Here is a 25,932-nt window from a genome sequence, read left to right as displayed (position 1 = left end):
CCAATAAGGACCACCCGAAGCAGTGTGCTTTCAGCTGGCAAGGCCAGCAATACACCTTCACGGTCCCCTCTCAGGGGTACAGCAACTCTCCGGCCCTACCTCATCATTTAGTTTGTGGGGACCTTGATCAACTTTTCCTTCCACAAGATATCACTTTGGCCCATTCCACTGATGACATTATTCTGACTGAACCTAGTGTGCACGAAGTAGCAATACTGTAGCCTAATTGGTAAGACAGTTGCATGTCAGAGGTGGAAAGCAAATCTGATGAAAAATCTGGAGTGTTCTGCCTCAGTGAAATTTCTAGGGACCGGTGGCATGGGACATATCTAGATTTCCCTTCAAAAGTGAAGGATAAGTTGTTACATCAGGCCCCGCTGGTCCAGGAATCATGAGGTAGAAGTGAAAGTGGCACCACTATTTCTCCTAGTGACCCTCTAGCAAAATTTTTGCTTCCTGTTCCTACCACCTTGTGCTCCTGCTAGCCTAGAGGTCTTAGTTCCAAGAGGAATGCTTCCATCAGGAGACACAACAATGATTCTACTGAGCTAGAAGTTAAGACTTACACCCAGCCATTTTACACTTCTCCTGCCTCTGAATGAACAAGCAAAGAAGGGAGTTACTGTGATGGCTGCGGTGACTGAACTTGACCACCAACGGGGAAAATGGACCGAAACTGCCCTGTGCCAGAGTAGCACTGGACTGCTACTGCACATGGAGGCAAGGAAGAATATGTGTGGCATACAGGAGATCCTGTAGGGTGACTCTTAGTATTACTGTGCCCTGTGATTAAGGCCAATGGAAAACTACAGCAACCCAATCCAGGCTGGACAGCCCAGAGCCTTCAAGAATGAAGGTTTGGGTCACTCTACACATTAAAAACCAGGACCAACTGAGGTGTCTGCTGAAGTCAAAGGTTACATGGAATGGATAATGAAAAAAGTTGTTAAAACTACCAGCTATGACCACATGACCGGTTACAGAAACTAGGACTTTAATTGTCATGAATATTTCTTCCTTTTTGTTACAAATGTATTTGTAATTATATGTGGATCCGAGGTTCCCACAACCCCCTTCCTGGGTTCAATTAATTTGCTAGAGCAGCTCAAAGAACTCAAAGAAACATTTTTACTTATTAGATTACTGATTTTTGTAAAAGGATATAACTCAGGAACAGCCAGATGGAAGAGATGCACTGGGGAAGGTATGAGGAAAGGGGCCTGAAACTTCCATACCCTCTCCAAGTACAACACTTTCCCAGAATATCCCCTTGTTCACCAAGCCGGAAGCTCTCAGAAACCTATCCTTCTGGGTTGTTATGGAGGCATCACTGCACAGGTATGGTTGATTAAACCATAGGAAATTCGTGATTAACTCAATCTCTAGCCCCTCTCCCCTCCCTGGAGGTGGGGGAACTGAAAGTTCCAACCCTCTAATCACACCGGTTGGTTCCCTGAGCAACCAGCCCCCACCCTTGGGTTACCTAGGAGCTTTCCAAACAACTTTATTAACATAACAAAAGACACATTTATAGCTCTCATCACTTAGGAAATTCCAAGGGTTTTAGAAGCTTGATGCCAAGAACTGGACGAAGATCAAACATATTTCTCTAATTATAAATCACAGTATCACAACAATCCACCATGCTTTAACTAAAATCATAACAATTTATCCATATTAAGAGAATGAAGAATGGAAAAAGACCCTGAATATCATGGGAGTTGACAAGGGTTGAAAGAAAAGAATTGTAAATTCTCATCTTCCATGGTGAGAAATTAATGGTTAATACCTAGAATGGAAAAATCAAAAAATGGCATTTCCATGAGATTATCTAAAGACCTGAAGCAAGTAACAGAATAATCAGCTAGAAAAAGTGAAAAGTGCTTGCCCCAAAGAATGGGGATATTAGGTGGAAGCACACTTTTTCATAAAACCTTATAAAAAAATCTGGCTCTTTATATGTATGTATAACTTTGATAAAAATGAAAACTTTAAATAGAGAAAACAGGAAAAACTTTTAAACATCCTAAATATCCATCAGTATGAGAATGGATTCCATTTACATAATAAAATACTCTAATATACTAAGATCTAAATGTATCATACTATATTGATATTGTAATCAAATGTATCAAAAATGTTTTGACTGAGCAATGAAAATAGCAGATCCGTATGTATATACCCATACTATTCATATGAAATTATTAAAACTAGAACATGATACTAAGTAAATATGTATTTATTTTGTTTATATATATAGAATAGAAAGGTGATAAAAAGAGAGGGAGTAAAAGCAAAAATCATCAATTGAATTTGCACAGATCAAATTCATGAACAGGACTGCTCGTGGAGAAGGAAGGAGGGAGATATGACGAAAGAGAAAACAGGAGAATTTAAATTTTATCATAATGTTTTCTTTCCATTTTTAAAAAAACTAAAGCACAAAATCAAATCAAATCAAAGCAATCAATTATAATTAAAATGTCTTACTTGAGCCAAAGATGACTTGACACTGAGCATCATAATACTGGCACATGCCATTGTAACAATAGGCTTTGTTATTCTGGCAAGGATATCCATTCTGAATAAAAACATCTGGTTGACAGAACTGAGAAGAACCATTGCAATATTCTGGAACATCACATTCATTGGTTTTTCCTCGGCATAAAGTACCTCCTGGAAGGAACTAGGGTAATAAAATTCAAATTAAACAGGAATATCAGGACAATCTCCACAAACTAATCAAATTTGAAGCCACAGTATTTCTATCTATAAAAAGTTCTAACAACAACAAAAGATTAGATAACCAATAGAAATATGAACAAAGTCTGATAACAGGCAACTAATAAAAGTCATGAAATACGAAAAATGAAAAAATATAACCTCATAACCAAAAGAAACGTAAATTAAAACTTTAAAAGCACTTTACACCTGGGGCACCCAGGTGGCTCAGTCAGTTAAGCATCTGCCGTCGGCTCAGGTCATGATCCCAGGGTTCTGGGATCGAGTTCCACATTGGGCTCCCTGCTCAGGGGGGAGTCAGCTTCTCCTTCTCCCTCTGCCCCTCTCCCCCACACCTGCTCATGCTCGCTCTCTCTCTCAAATAAATAAATAAAACCTTAGGGGAAAAAAAAAGGCACTTTACGCCTACCAGACTAACTAGGATCATAACACTTGCTAGCAACCAATGTTGGCAAAGCAAGCATTGATTACACTGCTGGTAGAAGTATAGACTGGCACATTTTTGGAAGGTATATAAAATGTGTGTCGAAATTTTTAACATGCATACTCTGTCCCAACAATTCCACTTACAAACAAAAATTAGAAGCAACCTAAATGGCCATCATTAGTGGACTCAACAAAGAGATTATGGTAGAGCCACACAAAACAGTACTATTTAACCATGTAGAAGTATATGAATAAAGTCTATGGTATCTTATTGAAAAAAGCAGGTAGTAAAAATAAGTGTATCTGTGTTCACACACTTTTTTTTTTTAAGATTTTATTTATTCATTTGACAGAGAGAGACATAGCGAGAGAAGGGAACACAAGCAGGGGGAGTGGGAGAGGGAGAAGCAGGCTTCCCGCGGGGCAGGGAGCCTAATGTGGGGCTCGATCCCAGGACCCTGGGACCACGACCTGAGCCGAAGGCAGACGCTGAACGACTGAGCCACCCAGGCGCCCCTGTGTTCACACACTTATACACCACACATATACACATGCATTCACATTTGTATAGGAAAGAGTACATAAAGTTAACAAATTATCAACAATGGCTCCCTGAGAAGGGTAAAATGATAGGGCGTCTTTCACTGTGTACTGTCTATACTTTGGTATTGTTAAATTATGTATAAAAAACACAGGTTACTTTTTTTTTTTTTAAGTAGACTCCACGCCCAGCGTGGAGCCCAATACAGGGCTTGAACTCATGACCCTAAGATCAAGACCTGAGCTGAGATCAAGAGTCAGACACCCAACTGACTAAGCCACCCAGGTGCCCCAGATAACTCTTAAAATCAGAAAAAAAAAAAGTTTCTCCTTAGAAAAACAGTCTCACGAGACCACTTGTTATAAAAGAATGTAATTCAAAATTGCAAACAAGTGGCATAAAATTTTTCATAAAATCATGTAAGAAAAATAGTGCTCTCTTACAGATAAAAGAATACAAATTTTAATATATGCATGTTTTTCCTTTTTCTACTTTTTTCCAAATAGGGAGGAATTCCTTACTGTAGAGAACAAAATGGAGTCTGTCAAGTCAAGCAGGAGCCTGTGTCAAGCAATGACGTGAGCAGTTCAGGTCCTGCAGCTAGGAGATACTGCCCAGACCAATGGCAGCCGACACCCCAGAACTGATCACGGGCAGAACACAGAAGAGGTCTGCAGAGACCCAAAACCGATTAAATCCCTTTAAAAAGGGAAGGATTTTGGCAGAAAACTGTCAGACTCTTCAAACCTGACCCCTCTGTCTGACCACCTAAAAAAGGCAACTGCCACGGAAGGCTCTTGCCCCACTGATCTCCGTGATCTCTGAACAGAACCGGGACCCTTCACCACTAGAACATCAGAAGCCCAGGGCGGAGAGCTGACCCGGACCAGACCGAGGCCTTAGCTCAACCACACGCCCACAGACTGACTCAGTTTGGTTCGTTCACTTCCTGTACCTTCTGTTACCTTGTTCGTTGTGTGGCTTGTCTTCTCTCCTGCTCTGGGTGCTGTGTAAGAAGCCAAGTTTAATCACATGGTGAACTGAGTTTGGCATCCTGAACTTGCTTTCTAACTGTGATTTAACTTTGCTTTAGGACTGAATAAAGCTGACATTGTGGAAAGACACAACTTGTGTAGTCGGCAGGATCCATGTCATTGACTCATCATGTGTTAGAAAACTTAATCAGAAAAGACTCCTAAAGTCTTGCTTGAATTGACTATAGCCAAACTAAAAATAATAAATTGGGGAATAAATTTACGTGAATATAGATTTTCCAGGCATCTCATTGAGAGTGAAATCCTAAGGCATCACAGGCAGGTGAAAGCGAAACTGGCTCTATGCAGGGAGCAGTCAGCAGCAGAAGCTGGTCCAGGGCCTACCCCTTTGCATGCCGGGCATGAGATGGAACTAGCCAAAGCTGAGACCAAGGGAGATTGCCTCAGAAAGGCACTTGGAGGGCTAAGAAAAATTAAACTGTTTGGAGACACTGCAAAGATACATGCCACTACTGGCCAAATTAATCTGTAACTTGGCAGAAAGACATGAACAAAAATTGTAGAAAAATCTGTATAAATATCATAGGGTATAAGTGGGAAATAGAATTCTACGTAGTTAAGAAATTATATACAGCAACTGCTAGGTTACCAAAAATTAAGAAAGCTGTGTGCAGGGCGCCTGGGTGGCTCAGATGGTTAAGCGTCTGCCTTCGGCTCAGGTCATGATCCCAGAGTCCTGGGATCGAGTCCCGCATCGGGCTCCCTGCTCCTTGGGAGCCTGCTTCTCCCTCTGCTTCTCTCTCTCTCCCTCTGTCTCTCATGAATAAATAAATAAAATCTTAAAAAAAAAAAAAAGAAAGGTGTGTGCACTAGGTAAATGCCTAAAAGGGATGGTGAAAAGGGCCTAGAGGCCTGACACCATACTTTGTGTAGAAGACCCACGGTACCCCACAGAGTTAGAAGTTAGAAAGAAGCTCACAACCAGGACCCCAGGAGATATAATCATGGATCTGAAGGATTCTAAAAATGTAAAGCCTTTAGTGTCCTGGGTGCCCACTGAAGGGTTTCCCATCTTACCTATGAAAATCATCTTGCAGTTAGACCAGGACAAAGGGGCAAAGAGCTAGCTAATAAAGTAATAAGGAAGGCCAAATTAATGCATAATTTAAATTTAAAGAACGATAAACCCTTGGGACCCCAGAACCCCCATCCCAAGGATCCAGGAGACTATGATAACCCCTGGGGGGGGGGAGGATGGATTATCATAGCAGACATATAGTTACCAGGAAGAAAGTATTAGATTACAGTAATGGATAAGGAAAACCTGTGGAAGCAGCAGAGGACAAAGAATACACTCGTGCTGAACTTCAGAAGATTAGAACAGATTTTTGTCAAAAACATGTATCTGATGTAGACTGGTTGCTTCATGTATGGGATAATGGGGCAAATACAATAGCATTATCAGGCACGGAGATGCATCAGATATCTTCTTTAGCTGAAAACCCCTCTTTAAACCAAGGAAATGAAGGCGAAATAAACCACCAAAATTCTATCCCTCTGGGATTGGATTGCTTTGGCATGGAGAAGGGTAAACTTATCTAGATCCCACTAAATCTGGAGATAAATGAAACTGGACTGACTTAGAGCAGGCTCAATTACATTGCCAGAAATTGGCTATTCTGGCAATGATATATGACCCTCAGAGAAGATTCACCACACCCTTTGAGGTGCCTGCCACTAATGAGATTAAAAGAGCACCGCTGTTAGGAGCCCCAGAAAACTTAACGATTTCATTTATGAATGCCCTGGCAGGATGCCACACCATACAAGATGTAATAAATACACTCAGATTATCACCTGAATTATCAGGCACACATAAGATAACATTTATAGTTCCGGAAACATAGCAATCACATGCTGAGGACATATCTAAGCCCTCATGGGCACCTGCATGCCCTACTCATACAAACGAACATACATACAATCATCCACTGAGAGAGACAGACCACACCAGAAGGTTTACATTTAATGCCACTGTGCAGGTATCTGGAAAAAGAACAAACAGACCATTTGACAGATATAGGACTATCAAAAAAGAGGGAATAGAGAACATAATCAAGGATATTCAGAAAGAAATCAAAGAAAACATCAACAAGAAGTCACATGGAACAGAAATCAGTACAGAAACAGAGAGCAAAGAAATGAGAAAAATAATAGAAATGGATACAAAAATCAAGACAGAAGAGGAGAAAAAAGAAACGTTTCATTCAAACCATTAAGAGAGGAGCAAGAATACCGGCAAAGGGAACAAGGAAGATTTACTAAAACTTTCTTTACAAAAAACTAGAGGACCCCGGGATGGACCGGCAGACCACCAAATCCAGGGATAATAGGCCATATATGCAATTAGCATTAAAGATAGGAAAGGAAATAATAACACATCTTTAGTAGATACAGGATCCCAAATATCATTATTAAAGAGAGAAAGATCTATTAAAGGAAAAACTATAAACACTGAAGGACTAGGAGGAAAAATAATCCAGGGAATACCCATAGAAACAGAAGTGTTAATGTATGAAGAGAACCTATAAGACATACTTTTGTGAGTGCCCTGCCGCTAGGAAATATTATAGGAATGAATTTAATTCTAAAATTATATGAGGAATGGATGCCATTAAAAAGAAAAAAAATAAGAATATATGATTAGCACATATCTTAGTAAAGATAGATCCAATAGAACTCCCAAGACCCCATAGGGAATCATTTACTAAACAATACCCATTAAAAGGGGGACATAAGGAAATAAGAGAAAAAATAATGGAATTATTAAAAGAGGGTATAATTATTCCAGGAATGTCACCCAGTTTTAATAGTCCCATATGGCCAGTGTTAAAACCTAGTGGACAATATAGGCTATATAGACTATAGATTATAGAAACCGAAATGAAGTATCACCAAAATCAATGGGAGCATGACCTGACACAGAAGAAGTAATAAATAAGATAACTAGTTATCAGGGAAAATATTATGTGACTATAGATATGTCAGACATGTTTTTTGCAAAACCTATTACAGGAAAAAGCCAGGAATATAGCATATTCTCATGCGAAGGCGAACAATATCAATTTGTAAGGCTGCCCCAAGGATATTTAAATAGCCCAGTAATAGCACATACTATACTGTCCACTCCTATGGATCAATCATTGTACAAATCTCTAGTAGTAATATCCTATACTGATGACATAATAACAACAAAAAAGATAAGGAGCAATTAAGACAAGAAAAGGAAAAGTTAATACAGCATTTAAGGGAACAGAGATGGACTATTAATGATGAGAAAATATCAGGCCCAGACACTCATTGCAAATTTCTAGGAATTCAATGGTCTTCTGAAGGAAGGAAGGTACCAGATACGGTAATAGATAAAATACAAGCAATAGGACTACCTAAAGATAAAAGAGAGGCACAGAGATTTATAGGCTTATTTGGATACTGGAGACAGCATTTATCATACTTAAATATAATCTTAAAATCTACTTACAAAATAACTAGAAAGGCACAGGATTTTGAGTGGACAGAACAACAACAATAACAGGCTTTAGATACATTAAGGGATTTTATTAAGACATTTCAAACAATACATTCCAGCAGCAGGAGAACCATTAAGAATAGAAATACTGATGAACGGAGAATATGGTACATGGTCCCTATGGACAAAGAAGGAACATAAACCTAATTTTCTACCAATAGGATTTTGGACTACAAAGTTCCCATATTCAGAACATAAATATTCAATATTTGAAAAACATATATGATTGCTATATGAAGCTTTAAAAAATATAGAACCCCTAAGGGGAAATCAAAAAATAACAGTGCCGAGTCATATACCTTTGCTCCACTGCATAAAACTGAGCCCAGAAGAATGGACAGGTATCCAAATTGATTTGAAATTGCTAACCTGGAAATGGTATATCCAAGGAAGAGACACGTCTTTCCAGGGACAACCAGAACTTCACACCGAGGAGATATGTAAGATGGAAATAGTCTTGCCAGAATTTATTCCAAGGGAAAGGCAAATCCATACTCAATACTTAGGGAAATGCGTCCCATCCTGGTCTAAAGGTCTATCAAATGCCTGGTTTACAGATGGATCACCCTCTGTAGTCTCTGGAAGAACAGAATGGACAGCCGCAGCACCGAGACCCTGGGACAATCTGACCCTCAGGGAGAAAGGTAAAACTCAATTTGTACAACATGTAGAATTAACTGCAGTAGTATTGGTTGTAAGAAAACATTAGAGGAGAATTAAAGCACCATATATATTTTTACTGACTCATGGGCAGTAGCCCTGTGGTCAGGAAAATGGGAAAGAAATGATTTTAAAATAAATGGCAAAGACATATGGTCAAGAGAATATTGGGAAGAATTATATATAGCTTCAGAGAAAATTAAAATGTTACACATGTGTCAGCACACAAAAAAGACAACACAGAGGTATCAAAACATAATAATGAGGTTGATGCACTGACAAGAGACATTGAGGCAATAGAAAAAAGGAAGGATTAAAATTAAAATTAAAAAGAGGTAAGGAAGGATGGAGACACACATTGCCACCAATAATATTACAAAGAGATAGGGATGGAAAATGGGAGGTACCTAAAGTAACACCAGTTGAAATTTAAAAAGACAGGAAACCAATATCACACAGATAAGGAAATAACAGAAATACTAATAACTCCACATACAATTATGGAAATACATACAAAGCACAAATAGGAACACATGCCTTATATAAATGGTTCACTGAAAGAAATCTTAAAGTTACTTGGCAGGAGAAAAAAAAGAGCATTACAAGGATGCATCACATGTAAATAGATGATATGTAAATACAGGTGCATCAACAGATACATACATACAAGCCTACCACATTTAATTTTACAATACAAACAGACTTTCTAGACCTTTAAATCACAGCTATCCACAGATACATGCCTCTACCCTGGTAGACATATATACAGATTTAGGGATAAGCTCTGGCTGCCTCTAGCCCTTCAGCTCATACAACAATAAGGGCTCTAGAGTCAGGGGCAGCTCACTTTGGAGCACCAGTAACAGTAGAAAGTGATCAGGGAACTCACTTTACAGCCACCTCAGTTAAAAAGTTCTGTGATCTATGGGACTTACAATGGAAGTACCATTTAGCCTACAATCCTACAGCTGCTGGATATACAGAGAGATTCAATTGATTATTAAAAAGAGAATTATGATTGATAAGAGAAACAAGGAAGTTTTTAACAAGCCCTGGATACAGCTTGCTTTTTGCTAAATCAAAGAGACAGGTTACAAAAAGATGGTCCTCATAAGATGTTAAACACCCCCCAGATACAGAAAACAGGGAGGTAACAATAGACACAGCTTAGACTTCCATATAAAGCAGCAACAAAACTGAGGGACAATTCCATCGCATTACAGGACATTGTTGCTCACAGGCACGGAAACATTTCTCAGACTATAGGAGCTAAAGGACAGTTGCAACCTAAGAAAATCCAGGACCTTTCTCCTATGGACATACCTTAAAAATCATTAAAGAAAAATTACATACTCGAAGGGCTTTCTATTACAGATTAGAAAAAAAAACTGATATATTTTTATGCCCCTGCTTACTTTGTACTTGTCATTATAAGACAAGTCTAATACATGCACACTTACATTATCAATTAGGACACAAAAATGCAGTGTTGAATCTCGTTTCCTGCCAATAATGCTGCTGGGCAAATATTACTTATAATTATTAATATTCTCCTGATTCTTTGTCTTGCTGAACTAACCAGATACTTCACCTATTGCCACAATGGAAATTGCCACATTGGTAATAGGACCCAACCATGGTGCAGAAAATTAGCTAATTATACCGTCTGCTTAATTAAGACAGCACTAAAAGAATAAGGTTTTTTACATTAGGAGAGAGAGAGATGCAACAATCCCAGACTCAACCATACCAGACTTCCCAGAATCTCCTGACAATGATCTAGATTTGACACTTATAACTTGGGAGGACGATCCAAGTATGGAACAATACTTCTCATTAATCTAACCATCAGATGCACGATGGGTAGAACATACATGGTCAGTACAGCACCCTATCTGTGAGAATATGACTAATTCATCTATAGCAATTTATATAGCTAACAATCACCCATGCATTACCTGACCTACCACCCACTGACAAAATTAGACTTAGAAAACCTTTACAATTCCTGGTAGGACTAGGCATCATCTCTAACTTAATTATCTCTACAATTCAGGAAGCAGAAATCCAAACTATTAAGCAAGAATTATTTGCATTTTAAAAAACATGGAAACCCCTTAATACAGTAGAAAACTTAGGTTCCAAAATCTCCTCAGCATTTAAAGAATTACATTCTGTTGTCATAGATCATGCATACCAACTGGAATTTAATTATAATATCAACCATAAGGTTCAGGCCCTGCAAAAAAATTTACTTAATCTGAGAAATTTTTATTTGAATGAACAATTAAAAAATAATTGCTACAGAATCAATAACCTTCTTGAGAGAGCATGGAATGATATTAGAAACATTACAGCAACAGGAAAAATGTATTCTTCTGACTGGACTGAATCTCTTTTACAATTATACACCTCGAGACCTTCAGGTTGTGACAATAGAGGGCAATGTAAACTTTCATTGTTAAGAGTATTAGGAGGTCAAAGATACAAATGTATCCGAAGGGGTACATGCACCCCAATATTTACATCAGCGAGGTCCACAATAGCCAAACTATGGAAGGAGCTAAGATGTCCATCAACAAATGAATAGATAAAGAAGATGTGGTGTGTATACACACACACACACACACACACACACACACACACACACACACACACACACACACACTGGAATATTATGCAGCCATCAAAAATGAAATCTTACCATTTACAACGATGTGGATGGAACTAGAAGGTATTATGCTAAGCAAAATAAGTCAATCAGAGAAAGACATGTATCATATGATCTCACTGATAGGAGGAATTCTTAATCTCAGGAAACAAACTGAGGGTTGCTGGAGTGGTGGGGGGGTGGGAGGGATGGGGTGGCTGGGTGATAGACATTGGGGAGGGTATGTACTACGGTGAGTGCTGTGAACTGTGTAAGACTGTTGAATCACAGACCTGTACCTCTGAAACAAATAATACATTATAGTTTAAAAAAAAAAAAAGAAGATAGTACAAAGGGGAAAATGAAGGGGGGGAAATCGGAGGGGGGAGACGAACCATGAGAGACTATGGACTCTGAGAAACAAACTGAGGGTTCTAGAGGGGAGGGGGTGGGGGGATGGGTTAGCCTGGTGATGGGTATTAAAGAGGGCATGTATTGAATGGAGCACTGGGTGTTATGCACAAACAATGAATCATGGAACACTACATCAAAAACTGATGATGTAATGTATGGTGACTAACAACATAATAAAATAAAATTAAAAAAAAAAAAGAGTATTAGGAGGTCAAAGCCTACTAGTATATGACTCCTATGCTGTGCCACAACAAATACATGGTAATACTGCACTCTGGCAACACATACACCCCTGTGGATGGATGGATATTTATTACCCAAAGGAATGGTATTTCAATGATCTCATAACATGTACTATACCTGGCATGAATTGGAAATCAATGCTAATCTTTTTCCTTTAACAAGAACATCCATTGAAAAGTTATTTTTGAACATGGGACACTTTAATTGGATAATTTGTGCTAATGGTTATTCAGAGGTTAAATTCTTCAATCATACTAAAATGAAGGATACTACTATCACCATAAACAATGAATGTATTAAAATATTCTATGCTATTAATGTAACATGTAATCATGCTGCCAAAATGGGTACCTACATCTCAGAATATTCATACAAAGATCTTCCAACATCTTACCATATAAAATAACAGAAATACCTTGGGTTAAAACTGACAAAATTGATAAACTTTTGGATGAAAACATGGAAGGACTCAAAGCAGCCCATAAAATCTTAACCAACAAGCTAACCCACTTTAAAAATGCTACGCAGGCCATTCATGCAGCTTGAGCCATCACTAATACTAACTTAGCTGCATTAAACAAAGACATAGAAAACTTACATAACAAATGTTCCTTTCTAGAATTGTTAGCAAAACCCTTCAAACAGGTGATTTGTTTTGGCTTCTGGTCTGACTATAACCCTTTAAAATACCTAAAGATGGGATAGAATTATCTCTACACATGTTTGGGAATCCATTAAGGAAGTTCTTTTAGTTATCATTTTTGCTATATATCTTATTAAATATGCTATTAGAATGTTATGCACTCTTAAACTTAAAAAGAAAAAAATCACAGAAAGACTATGATTAACCATACCCTTGCCGTTCTTTTCTGGATACACCAAGAGCCTATGTTGAAGATTCCATATGTATTTTTTTTATTTTTATCTTCTTTTTGTTTGACTTTATTCAATTAGATGTGACTTTGAGTTGGAGTTTTTGTGTTTGCTTGATTCATTTTAATATACCTACCTTGTTTGGATTTGATGTGCTCCTTTATCTTATATGGTTTGAATTTAACTGATTTTGTTTGATTTCTATTGAAAACTTGATTAAATAACCTAAAAGTGCCTTTTGCTATGTTACCAAACTACTACTGCCATCTTGCTCTAAGACATACTTGATTCCTGCATGGCCCTTACAGAATTTGCCATGAGGAATCATGGGGTGGAATGTAGAGAGCAAAAAGGAGTCTCTCACGTCAAGCAGGCGCCTGTGTCAAGCAATGACGTGAGCAGTTCAGGTCCTGCAGCTAGGAGGTATCACTGGGACCCACGTCAGCCGACACCCCAGAACTGATCACAAAGAACCAGAGGAGGTCTGCAGAGACCCAAAACCGATTAAATCCCTTTAAAAAGGGAAGGATTTTGGCAGAAAACTGTCAGACTCTTCAGACCTGACCCCTCTGTCTGACCACCTAAAAAAGGCAACTGCCATGGAAGGCTCTGCCCCATTGATCTCCGTGATCTCTGAACAGAACCGGGAGCCTTCACCACTACAACATCAGAAGCCCAGGGCGGAGAGCTGACCCGGACCAGACCGAGGCCTTAGCTCAACCACACGCCCACAGACTGACTTTGAGTTTGGTTCGTTCACTTCCTGTACCTTCTGTTACCTTGTTCGTTGTGTGGCTTGTCTTCTCTCCTGCTCTGGGTGCTGTGTAAGAAGCCAAGTTTAATCACATGGTGAATTGATTGTCACTGAGTCTGGAATCCTGAAACCTGCTTTCTAATTGTGATTTAACTTTGCTTTAGGATTGAATAAAGCTGACATTGTGGAACGACACAACTCGTGTGTGCGCCTTCATAGTGTGCTCATGACACTTACCCAACAGTCTTTACAACAGTCACCATATGCACATTCGGCAGATGATTTAAGTTTACAAGTACTTCCTTCACAACAAGGGTCGGATTCACACTCCTGTGAAAAGAAAATAACTGTCAATAAGGAAAGGAGTCATTGTCATCAATTTTCATTAATCAAAGTCTTATCTCAGATCTAAAATCTTCTTTCTAACTGGGCTATAGCAGTTACTCTCTGGAAAATCACTTACTATCCTTCTGAAGTTATCAGTGACTCTTCATTTACAACCATTTAAAGTTCAACATCTTTCAAAGGACTGAAATCATACAGAGAATGCCTCTTTGTCTGCTGGAACTGCCAGAACAAGATACCATAGACTGGTGGCTTCAACAACAGAAATTTACTATCTCCAGGCTAGCGGTCCAAACAAAGTTCCAGCCAATTCGGGTTTTGGCGAGGACTTTGTTCCTAGCTTGCAGACAGTCGCCTTCTCGCTGTGTGCTCACATGGCCCCTCTTCAGTGTGGATGTTCTGACAGAGAGAGAGCAAGCAAGCTCTTCGGGGTCTCTTCTCTTAAGAACACTAACCCCGTCAGATCATGACCCCATCCTGACAGCATTCACCTTAATTACTTACCTAGAGGCCCCATCTGCAGACACAGCTACCCTGGGGGCTAGGGCTTCAACATATGAATTTGGGGGAGAAGAATACATTCAGTCATAAGTTTAATTATCACGGAGAATTAAGCATCCATCAATGCCTTTCTCCTCATGCTCAAGGTCTGACTTCTCTAATGGGTGTGTCTTCACCTTATGTGGACATTCTTTTTATCTTGCCCGGCTTCTCTCACCTCACTTTAAGCCCCCATGGCTCCCCATCACACCCCCACACACAAATCCCACAACCTCCCACCCGCAGAGACACCTCCTCTATGTTCCAGCTAATGTGTTCAGGTCTGAATTGTTTGAGGGAGGAGGAGGGGAAAAGAATAAGACAGGGGACAGAGGAGGAGGGGAAGAGAGGGGGCCGAGGAGATAAGCTTTCTTTCATTTCTGAAGAATATCTGTCCTACTCTGGAATTCTAGGTTGACAGTTTCTTCCACTGAGAACTGTAAATATGTTGTTCTATTGTCTTCTAGCCCTTAGTGTTTCAGGGGGAAAAAATCAGCTGCCATTCATATCTTTGTTCCCCTGTTCTTTATTGGCTTCTTTCATTATTTTCCCTTTATATCAGCATTTTGACTACAGTATACCTAAGTGAATTTTCTTTGTTAATGATTCTGGCGTGGGTTCACTTGGTGTTTTGAAATTGTAAGTCAATGGTCTTCCCTAGATTAGGGGGGTTTTCAGCCATTATTTCTTTTATTTTTTCTTTCATTCTCAGTCTCCTGAAATTTCACTAACAGTTATATTAGACTATTTGATATCTCCTACGTGTCCCTGATTCTCTGTTCATTTTTCTTTTATCTTTTCTATTTGTTCTTTAGATTGGATTATTTCTTTTGATCGGCTTCATGTTCATTGACTCTTCCACCTTATTAGTCTGCTATTAATTCTATCCAGTGAAACTTTCATTTACTGGACTTTTCTATTTGGTTCTTTATTATAATTTACATTCTTTCTAAAATTTTTTATCTCTTTGATCATGAAGACCATATTTTTCTTTAATTCTTTGATGATAAATAGTGGAATACAATTCATAGCAGCTTTATTTCTAATAGCAAAATGTGAGAAAACAACCCAAATGTCCTTTAATGGGTGAATGATTAAGCAAACTCTGCATGGTTAAACAATGGTTAAACAAACTCCAGGCAGGACCTCTGGGCTGGTGGAAATACCAGCATAAACATTATTCCAAGTTCTCTGTAGTAAAATCTATCCAATGGAACAATACTCATAAAAAGGAATGAAATATTAATACATACAACAACTTTAGACTGACCTCAAAGGCATTACATTTAGTGAAAAGTCAGTCTCAAAAGAGTATATATTTTATGACTCCATGTATATAACATTATTGAAATGGCAACACTACAGATAGAGAACAGATTAGAGGTAGCTGGGGTAAGGGGTCAGGGCTGGAGTTGGGGGTGGGTATGAATAGCAACACTACAGATAGAGAACGGATTAGAGGTGGGGGGGGAAGGGGTCAGGGCTGGAGTTGGGGGTGGGTATGAATACAAAGAGGTAGCAGCAGGGAGTTTTTTTGTGTGATGATAGAACAGTTCTCTGTGTTAATTGAGGTGGTGTTTACATAAATCAATTAATGGGATAAAATTACACATATATACGCATACACAAATGTGGTTAAAAACGGTGAAAACTGAAAGTCTGTGATCTAGTTAATGCATCAGTGTTAATGTCCTGGTTTTTATATTGCATGAGAGCTACATAAGATGTCACTTTTGGGAGAAACTGGGTGAAAAGACATGGGGCTCTTCGCTCTATTTATGTAACTTCCCATCAGTTTATAATCTTTTCATAATAAAAATGTAAAAATAAATGAACTCTAGGGACACCTGGGTGGTTCAGTCAATTAAGCATCTGCCTTCAGCTCAGGTCATGATCCCAGGGTCCTGGGATTGAGCCCTGAATTGGGCTCCCTGCTCAGCAGGGAGTCTGCCTCTCCCTCTCTCCTTGTTTGTGCGCCACCCCCCTCTCTGTCTGCATCAAATAAATAAATAAAAACATTTTTAAAATAAATAAATGAACTCTAATTTAAACCTTGTACCAGACAAAAGAATTAAGTCAAAATCGATTATAGTCCTAAATGTAAACCCTAAAATTAGAAGGCTTCTAGGAGAAAACCTTTGCAACTTTAGATTAGACAAAGATTCCTGAGATATAACACCAAAAAAGCAAAGCCCATAAAAGCATAAATTGGTAAAATGGGCTTTCATCAAAATATAAAGCTTCTAGTCTTCAAAAAACACTGTTAAGGTAATTAAAGATAAGCCAGAGACTGGGAGAAAATATCTGCAAATCTGGATAAAGGACTTATATCCAGAATATACGAAGTACTCCCAAAACTATCCAATTTTCAAAATAGGGAAAAGAGGTGAACAGACACATCATCAAAAAAAGATATACAAACGGCAAATAAGCACATGAAAACATACTCAACATCACTAGTCACTAAGGACATGCAAATTAAAACCTCAGTGAGGTACCACTTCACATTCAAGAGAATGGCTAAACTGAATGATTGACTACATGAAGTGTTGCCAAGGATGTAAAAGAACTAGAACTCTCACACGCTGACAGTGGGGATGTAAAATGGCACAAACACTTTGGAAAACAGTTTGAAAATGTCTTGAAAAGTTATACACCTAACATATGACCCAGTCATTTCACTCGTAGGTATTTACCCAAGAGAAATGAAAACATAAGTCCATATGAAGACTTGTATGCAAGTCTTCCCATATAGCAGCTTTACATGTTAATAGCCAAAAACTGGAAAGAACCCAAATGTACATGAACAGATGAAAAGATAAACCAACGGTACCATATCCATACTACTCAATGATAAACAGCAATAAAAAGGAATGAACTACTGACACAGTAGCAACATGGATGAATCTCAAAATAATTATGCAGAGGGAATGAAGCTAGAGAAAAAAAAATCATTCCACTTACATGAAATTCTAGGAAATGCACACTAATGTATAATGACAGAAAGGAGATATCAGTGACTGCCTGAGGATGGGAGAACAAAAAGGGATGGAAAGGGCACCTGGGTGGCTCAACTGGTTAGGCGATTGCCTTCGGCTCGGTTCGTGATCCTGGGGGTCCTGGGATTGAGTCCCACATCAGGCTCCCCCTGCTCAGCGGGGAGCCTGCTTCTCCCTTTCCCTCTGCCTGCCACTCCCCCAGCTTGTACTCTCCCTTTGTCAAATGGATAAATAAAATCTTTTTTAAAAGGGGGGGTGGAAAGAAGGGAGTACCAAGAGTCACAAAGAACTTTTTGGGATAATGATGTGGTTATTACCTTGATCATGACGATGGTTTCACACAAGTATACATGTGTCAAAAATGTATCAACTTGTATACTTTAAGTATATGCAGTTAATTGTTGACCAAGTTTTCACAATTGCACATTTCTTACTCTTTGCTCTGTCCTAACATAGTTAGTAGTTTTTTAGTAAAGCTTCTCTCTTTCCTACAGGCCCCTGAGCTCTGCTTGTCCCTACAGAAAACATGGAGTGTGCCACCCCCTCCCTCCTATCAGCTATTCGTGGAAATCAGCTGACCACAGCAGAACACTTCCATATCAGACCTCACTGGTCATTTCCCCTTGCTTATCCAGCTTCCTCTTAAAAGATTCTGCTTATCAGCTTGCCCTCACCTTGACCCTTTAAAAGAAAAACCTTTTCTTATTTCATTTTAAGATGCTTTCAGATTTCTGAGATCAGAGCATTCTCCCTATTACAATAGTCTTTATTCTGAATAAAGCCTTTCATTATCTAAGTCCAAATTTGGTTTAACACTGTATTCAATTATACTTTAATAAAGCTGCCAAATTGTATTCAAAAACACTATGTAAGACATATGGCTTCAAAAAAGAGTAAAGAATGAGGCAACAAACTATATACACGGGAATTTTGTTTATAAGTACAATTTTAAATGGTTTTATAACAACTGATCATTAGTGGATAAGTTAATGCCCTAGCTTATTTCACGTGGCCCCCCTCAACTAAAGAGCTAATATAAACCCTTTCAATTACAAAAATGCTAAAAGAAATTATGGAGGGGTTATGATGACAATCTTGAAATAAGAGTACTACAAGCAGAGCCAAAATACAAAATTCATTAAATCTTAAGGAAAAAAACTAATAAATCTTCCTTCATTTAAATTTCAAATTTCAGTATAATAAAATACATCCTATGAAAAGCTAAATGTCAAGAGTGAATCCTAAGGCAAACCAAGAAACAGACTCATAACTATAGAGAACAAACTGATGGTTATCAGAGGGAAGAGCGTCGGGGGGATGGGTGAAATAGATGATGGGGATTAAGGAGTGTGCTTGGCGTGCTGAGCAGCAGGTGATATATGGAAGTGTTGAATCACTATATGGTACACCTGGAACTAATATTACACTGTATGGTAACTGGAATTTCAATAAAAACTTAAAAAATAAATAAATAAATGAACAGTAAATAAATAAAGGAAATGAAAAGAGAAGAAAAAACGTAAACTAGAAAAAAACTGATAGAACACAAAATGGAAATGAATTAAAAATTATAATTAAAAAGTAAGACTGGGGGAAGAAAAGAGAGAACCCTCATGGAAACTCTGGGTGATGATGACTTGTCAATGTAGTCACCGACTGTAACAAATGTCCCACTGTGCTGCAGGATGTGGACAGTATGGGAGGTTGTGTGTGGGGTGGTATATGGGAACTCTTGGTACTTTCCATTCAATCTTTCTGTGACCCTAAAACTTCCCTAAAAGATAAAGTTAACTAATTTTTTAAAAGCTAAATTGTAAGCTACAAAGGAGAAACATTAAAACATATGCAAAACAACAGACTTTGCCCACAGTATGTGAGCTCCTAAAAATCAATTTAAAAGAATGAGTAACCCAACAGAAAAATTGATAAGGGATATAAAATGGTCATTCATACAAAAAAATATGCACATAGTCTATAAGCATATGAAAAGATTAAGAACTGAAACATTATCTTCTTAAAAAAATATTTATTATTCTTTCCTGGAAAGACTATACTGTAGGGGGGCACCAAATGCCACAATAAACTATTGGTAGAAGTGCAAACTGACACAGGCTTTTTGTAGGAAATTTCATAGCCTCTAATAAAATTTAAAAACACATACTCTTCAATTCAGTAATTTTACCCTTGTGTAATTATTTTAGAGAAATACTTGCATACCTGCCTATATATACACGGGATGTGCACAAAGAGGTACTGTTTGCAACAGAAAAATACTAATTACAATAAGTAAATGTCCATTAATGAGAGTATGGTTCAAGATATCATAGTATATCCTTAAATGGGAATACCAGTACATCCTTATATGGGAATACTAATCAGCAGATTAAAAGATCATGTCTACATAAGGTAATGACATGGAAAAATCTCCAAGATATATTAATAGAAAACAAAAACAAAAAAACCTCTACATACAACATATTAAGTCTGATATGCAAAAAAAAAATAAAATCCTGGGGCACCTGGGTGGCCCAGATGGTTAAACATCTGCCTTCGGCTCACGTCATGATCCCAGGGTCCTGGGATCGAGCCCCACATCGGGCTCCTGGCTCAGCAGGGAGCCTGCTTCTCCCTCTCCCTCTGCCTCTCCCCCTCCTCATGCTCTCTCTCTCTCTCTGTATCTCTGTGTCTCAAATGAATAAATAAAATCTTTAAAATAAAATAAAATAAAACAAAATCCTAAAACAAACCCAACTATTTACAAATGTACATTTTATATATGTGTGTATAAAGGTACAAAGTCTAAAAAGAAACACACTAAACTTTTAAGAATGATTACCAATGCAGAAGGAAGTTTAAAAATTTATGGAGGAAATAATGGTATGAAAGGGGAACTTTGCTTGTACTTACTATTTGAAACTTTTGTACCCAAAAAAATCTGTGGTATTTGAGACGGAAGTGGTATTCTTTCTTAAAGAGTAATTCTGTAGTGTGAAAGTTCAAAATGCAAATATAGACCATTTCAGCAAGTTTGGTACGGAGGTGAACAGTTAGGAGAAAGCAAAAGATTTATAGTATTTAAAGAAGAAAGATCTGAAGAATGCCTGGAAAGGAGAAGAGCCTGGTCACCCGAAGAGTATAAAGTTAATTTAAACCTTGTTAGGGCCTTACTTTCTTCATTTGAAATGAGAATATGAAAAATATCAACCTTTTAGGGTTATTGTGAGGATTTTACCACGCAAAACATTGAGCAGAAGTCCCTGAAAGTCAGCAACGGTGTAATGAAGGCCCGTCACAAGTAAATCATAAAATACATGATGCTGCCTTTCTAGAGCATGAAGTCATCTGGCAAAAGTCAGATATGGTCAGATATGGAAGAAGAAGTACTTGTGGAAAACATTAAGAATATGGTCAAGCTTAAACACTACTAAACAAATTTCTTCAAAATTTAATGCAAGGCCAGGAAGAAAAGGACTTTTACACAGGCCACTTTGAGAGGAGAATGGCTAAGATATATAATAATAATAATAAAGGTGGGCATGGGCTTATGGCACTAAGTGTGCATAACAGGTCTGACAGAGCCAGAGATCAGCAGGCACAGCATTGAAGGTGAATAAAGGGAGAATGCTAACCTAAGTAGCAAGAGTTTTGTTCCTGAAGGACTCTGGAAAATGGATCAGCTTCAATTTATTATTAAAATGAGTCCAACTGAATAAATATTTCTGCAATGGTAGTGCCAGAACAGTGGAAGCTTACAAATAAAGAGCAAACTGAAAAACTGATTAGTTCTTTAAAGTAAATAAATGACCTAATAACCATAACAGAAATGGCAGAAGGTAGCAAAAAATAGAAGAATAAACATAGGGCTTTCCTTGATGTCAAAACAGATGACACCATTAGTTATGTTCTGGGAAGGAAGACATGACCAATCCCAGGCATATATCCCCACAAGCAAAATACCAATCCTCATTTGCCACTAAATTTCACCAACTCCTATGCCAGTTGCCCAAAGCAAGCTATTCCATTTTTTTCCAAATCCTGAGGTAACTTCACAAAGCAAAAATCAAAAATTAAACTGACCTTTGGAGTACCACAGTCACACTCTTCCCCGGGATCCACCAATTTATTACCACAGAAGGGAGCACTATAGGCTTCATCAGGCTTTGGAATATTAAGAAGGCAGTTTCCTCCTTTATTTAAAGTTAACTTCTCAAAGTCCTCTGCACTGCAACTGCTAAAGTTTCTGGAACCTCTATAATAAACATTAAGAAAAAGATCTTATGTCATAGCGATTATTCATTTTGAAATTTTAAATCATGTCCTCAACCAACAGAAAGTGAGTATTTACAATGGCAGAAAATAAACTACCAAAAAATAGAAAAAAATAGAGAGAAATGAGAATAAATATAGTACTTTATTTCAGTTACTACATAATAATTCACTATTTTGGTTATATTATACCTCCATGAAATTATCTTCCAAACATATCAATTACATTAATATATAAAATTGCAAGAAGGCCTTAGAAATTATCTGGTCCTATCCAAAATTCAGTTTTATTTACCTTCTATAATAAAAGTTCCTCAAATACTTGACACTAGCTGTATGTTTCACCAATATTTTTCACTCTACAGGATAACATTCTTATGTTCCCCTATCACATACAGGGAGCCATGTGAAAATGACATGAATGGGCGTTCCAGTGAGGATGCATGATAGCCACCAAGAACCAAAATGCACAGTGCAGAATTTTAGCTACAGTCTGAGGCTTAAACCTTATGATAACTCCTGAGAACCATGCTTACTACTCTGAAGGCTAGATGGGCTTCTAGAAATTGTCCACCTTGAGCTATCCATGTGAGATCTGTACAAATGCAATTTTGATTTGTTCTACATGTTGTTGGGGTTTTTTTAGTTATGGGTTTACTCAAAAACTCTAAAATACATTCAGACAGTCCCATTGTCTATTTTCACTTTTGAAGATCAGAGAGAAACATACCCACATCTACACCAAGGATCTTCGAGAAATCCAAGTCCCATTAAAATTTTATCAGGGGAATTTGGTGCCCTGAAAGAATCTCTTTCATCAGTTTGAGCAGTGGTGCCAAGAGTAGCAGTGGAAATGAAAACTGTGTTGCATTATACTTATTAAGGAGGCATCCCTGTCTATGTTGGCTCTTTTGTACATCCAAGGAACCTAAGAAACAGATCCTTTCTGTGAGACTTTGTGTTCTGGATATACATATTACACTCTTCTTTGCTAATTGGCCCAAACTTTCCAGAGAAGTACATAGTCCTGACTCTTGGCTCTTGGAAATGGAAAGAAGTCTGCCTAGACATTTTGGTACCGTTAACTACTATTTGACAAAAAAAGTCTTTGAATGTGGGGTTTTGAAGGATTTTAACAGACTGACCCACAGACAAAGAAAGGTCAATTGTCTGTAACAACAACAACAAAAAAGCGGGGGTGGGGGGCCAAGGCAATATTTTGGTTCACATAGAAAGAAAAGATCTCCCACAAGTCTATTGACAATAACAAAAAGGCTTGTTTTCAGTATTCTTTTTCTCACCAATCTCTATTAATGATGTTGTGAGGAAGAGTCCTCTTGTACAGTACCATTCATTCAAGTATTTGTTGAACGTTATTATGCACAAGGCACTCTTCTTCTGTGCAAGGGATAAAATGGTGAACGAAGCAGACAAAAATCCTCACCCCTATAAATATGGCATTCTAGTGAGTGAGACAAACTATACACATAGTAAGTAAACTGCAGAGTATACAAAGGTGATTAAGTGCCATGGGGGTAAAAAACGAAGAAGGTGAAGCAGGTGACCGAGGCGGGGCGGCGCGGGGAGCGATAGCAGTCAGGACAGGTACTTCAAACACTGTGACAACCGAATCAGAACTGGATACGTGGGAAAAGAATATCACGCCAGGGAAGAACAGCAAGTGTGAAAGCCTAAGGTAAAAGCCTGCCTGGAGTGTGCAGGGAACAATAAGGAAGCCAGTGGGGTTGGAGTGGGGTGAGTCAGGGAAGGAATGAGTAATGAGAGATGCAGTCGACAAAGGTGAGAACAGGCCATTGTAAGGCTTGACTCTCACAGTAAACTGTGAGAGAAATGAGGAATCTGGGGGGATGATACAATGGAAAGTGAACAGGAGTAACATGATTTGACTTGTGCTTTAATAGGATCACCATGGTTGCTATTTTAAGCAGGAAGAACATATAAGGGGTTCTTGCAGAAATCCACTCAACTGATGATGATGTACCAGCATGACAGCAGTGGAAACAGTAAGGAGTGTTTGTGTTATTTATATGTTTTAAAGGAACAGCACTTAAGATGAGGAATGTGAAAAAAAAGAGAGAAGTCAAGGATGACTCCAACATTTTTTGTGCCAAACTACGAGAAGGAAGGAGTTACCATTAACTGACGTGGAGAAGACTGTGGGTAGAGCAGGTTTTAGGAGAGATAACGGAAGTTTGAGTCTAATAGACATCAGGTGACAATGTCGGAGTAGTAGTATCTAGTAATTATCTCATAAACAAAGGAGACTTCAATTTATTTATTTTTTTTTTTTGGTAGGAGACTTCAATTTAAACAGTCTTGTGACTGCTTTTTATTTGCTACTGTTGATCTATATATGGTAAGTATCTTGCCTGCCATGTAGTACACATACAATAATGTTTTCTATAAGAATACATTAATCAGCCAATAGCCACAGAAATTGGGCAGACATATGGTATATTTCTACAATTAAGTCTCTAATTCTAATCTACATAAAGTCTAGCACTTCTTTTTTTTTTAAAACAGGCTCTTTTTTTATTTTTTTATTTATTTATTTGAGAGAGAGAATGAGAGATAGAGAGCACGAGAGGGAAGAGGGTCAGAGGGAGAACCAGACTCCCCGCTGAGCAGGGAGCCCGATGTGGGACTCGATCCCAGGACTCCAGGATCATGACCTGAGCTGAAGGCAGTAGCTTAACCAACTGAGCCACCCAGGTGCCCTAAAGTCTAGCACTTCTATTGGGGGCGCCTGGGTAGCTCAGTCAGTTAAGCATCTGCTTTCAGCTCAGGTCATGATCCCAGGGTTCTGGGACTGAGCTCCCTATCAGGCTCTCTGCTCAGCAGGGAGTCTGCTTCTCACTCTAACTCTGTCTGCTGCTCTGCCTGCTTGTGTGCTCATGTTCTCTCTCTCTCTCTCTGTCAAATAAATATAATCTTAAAAAAAGAACTACATAAAGTGTACCGCTTCTAAACAGGTTATTTTAATTTTATTTTTATTATGTTATGTTAGTCACCATACAGTACATCATTAGTTTTTGATGTAGTGTTCCATGATTCATAGTTTGTGCATAACACCCAGTGCTCCATGCAGTACGTGCCCTCCTTAATACCCATCACCGGGCTAACCCATCGCCCCACCCCCTCCCCTCTAGAACCCTCAGTTTGTTTCTCAGAGTCCACAGTCTCTCGTGGTTCGTCTCTCCCTCCGATTCCCGCCCCCACCTTCATTTTTCCCTTCCTTCTCCTAATGTCCTCCATGCTATTCCTTAGGTGCCACAAATAAGTGAAACCCTATGATAATTGACTTTCTCTGCTTCAGAAAGTTTCACTTAGCATAATCTCCTCCAGTCCCATCCATGTTGATGTAAAAGTAGGGTATTCATCCTTTCTGATGGCTGAGTAATATTCCACTGTATATATGGACCCCATCTTCTTTATCCATTCATCTGTTGAAGGGCATCTCGGCTCTTTCCACGGTTTGGCTATTGCAGACATTGCTGCTATGAACATTGGGGTGCATATGGCCCTTCTTTTCACTACCTCTGTGTCTTTAGAGTAAATACCCAGGAGTGCAATTGCTGGGTCATAGGGTAGCTCTATTTTTAAATTTTTGAGGAACCTCTACACTGTTTTCCAAAGTGCCTGTACCAACTTGCATTCCCACCAACAGTGTAAGAGGGTTCCCCTTTCTCCACAACCTCTGCAATATTTGTTGTTTTTTTCCCTGTCCATTTTTGCCATTCTAACTGGTGTAAGGTGGTATCTCAATGTGGTTTTGATTTGAAGTTCCCTGGTGGCTAATGATGATGAACATTTTTTCATGTGTCTGTTAGCCATTTCTATGTCTTCTTCAGAGAAGTGTCTTTTCATATCTTCT

General features: G+C 38.5%; 1 protein-coding gene across 1 annotated transcript in view; it reads right to left on the bottom strand.

Moving 5' to 3' along the window:
- The window catches only part of ADAM9 (ADAM metallopeptidase domain 9), a 147,698-nt gene that overhangs the window by 54,063 nt on the left and 67,703 nt on the right, over window positions 1-25,932 (bottom strand). Inside the window, exons 12-14 of the mRNA XM_028124047.2 lie at window positions 21,849-22,020; window positions 14,125-14,217; window positions 2,491-2,686 (exon numbers count right to left, since the gene is read on the bottom strand). Coding sequence (XP_027979848.1) covers window positions 2,491-2,686; window positions 14,125-14,217; window positions 21,849-22,020 — 461 coding nt within the window. The remainder of the gene's footprint in view (window positions 1-2,490; window positions 2,687-14,124; window positions 14,218-21,848; window positions 22,021-25,932) is intronic.

Source organism: Eumetopias jubatus, unplaced genomic scaffold (assembly GCF_037043125.1).
Source record: "Eumetopias jubatus isolate StellerSeaLion01/CBP00866 unplaced genomic scaffold, mEumJub1_p1.0 scaffold_2, whole genome shotgun sequence".
NCBI classification, from domain to species: Eukaryota; Metazoa; Chordata; class Mammalia; order Carnivora; family Otariidae; genus Eumetopias; species Eumetopias jubatus.
The sequence above is the reverse complement of the archived record's forward strand: the minus strand, read 5'-3'. Positions and strand labels throughout refer to the sequence as shown.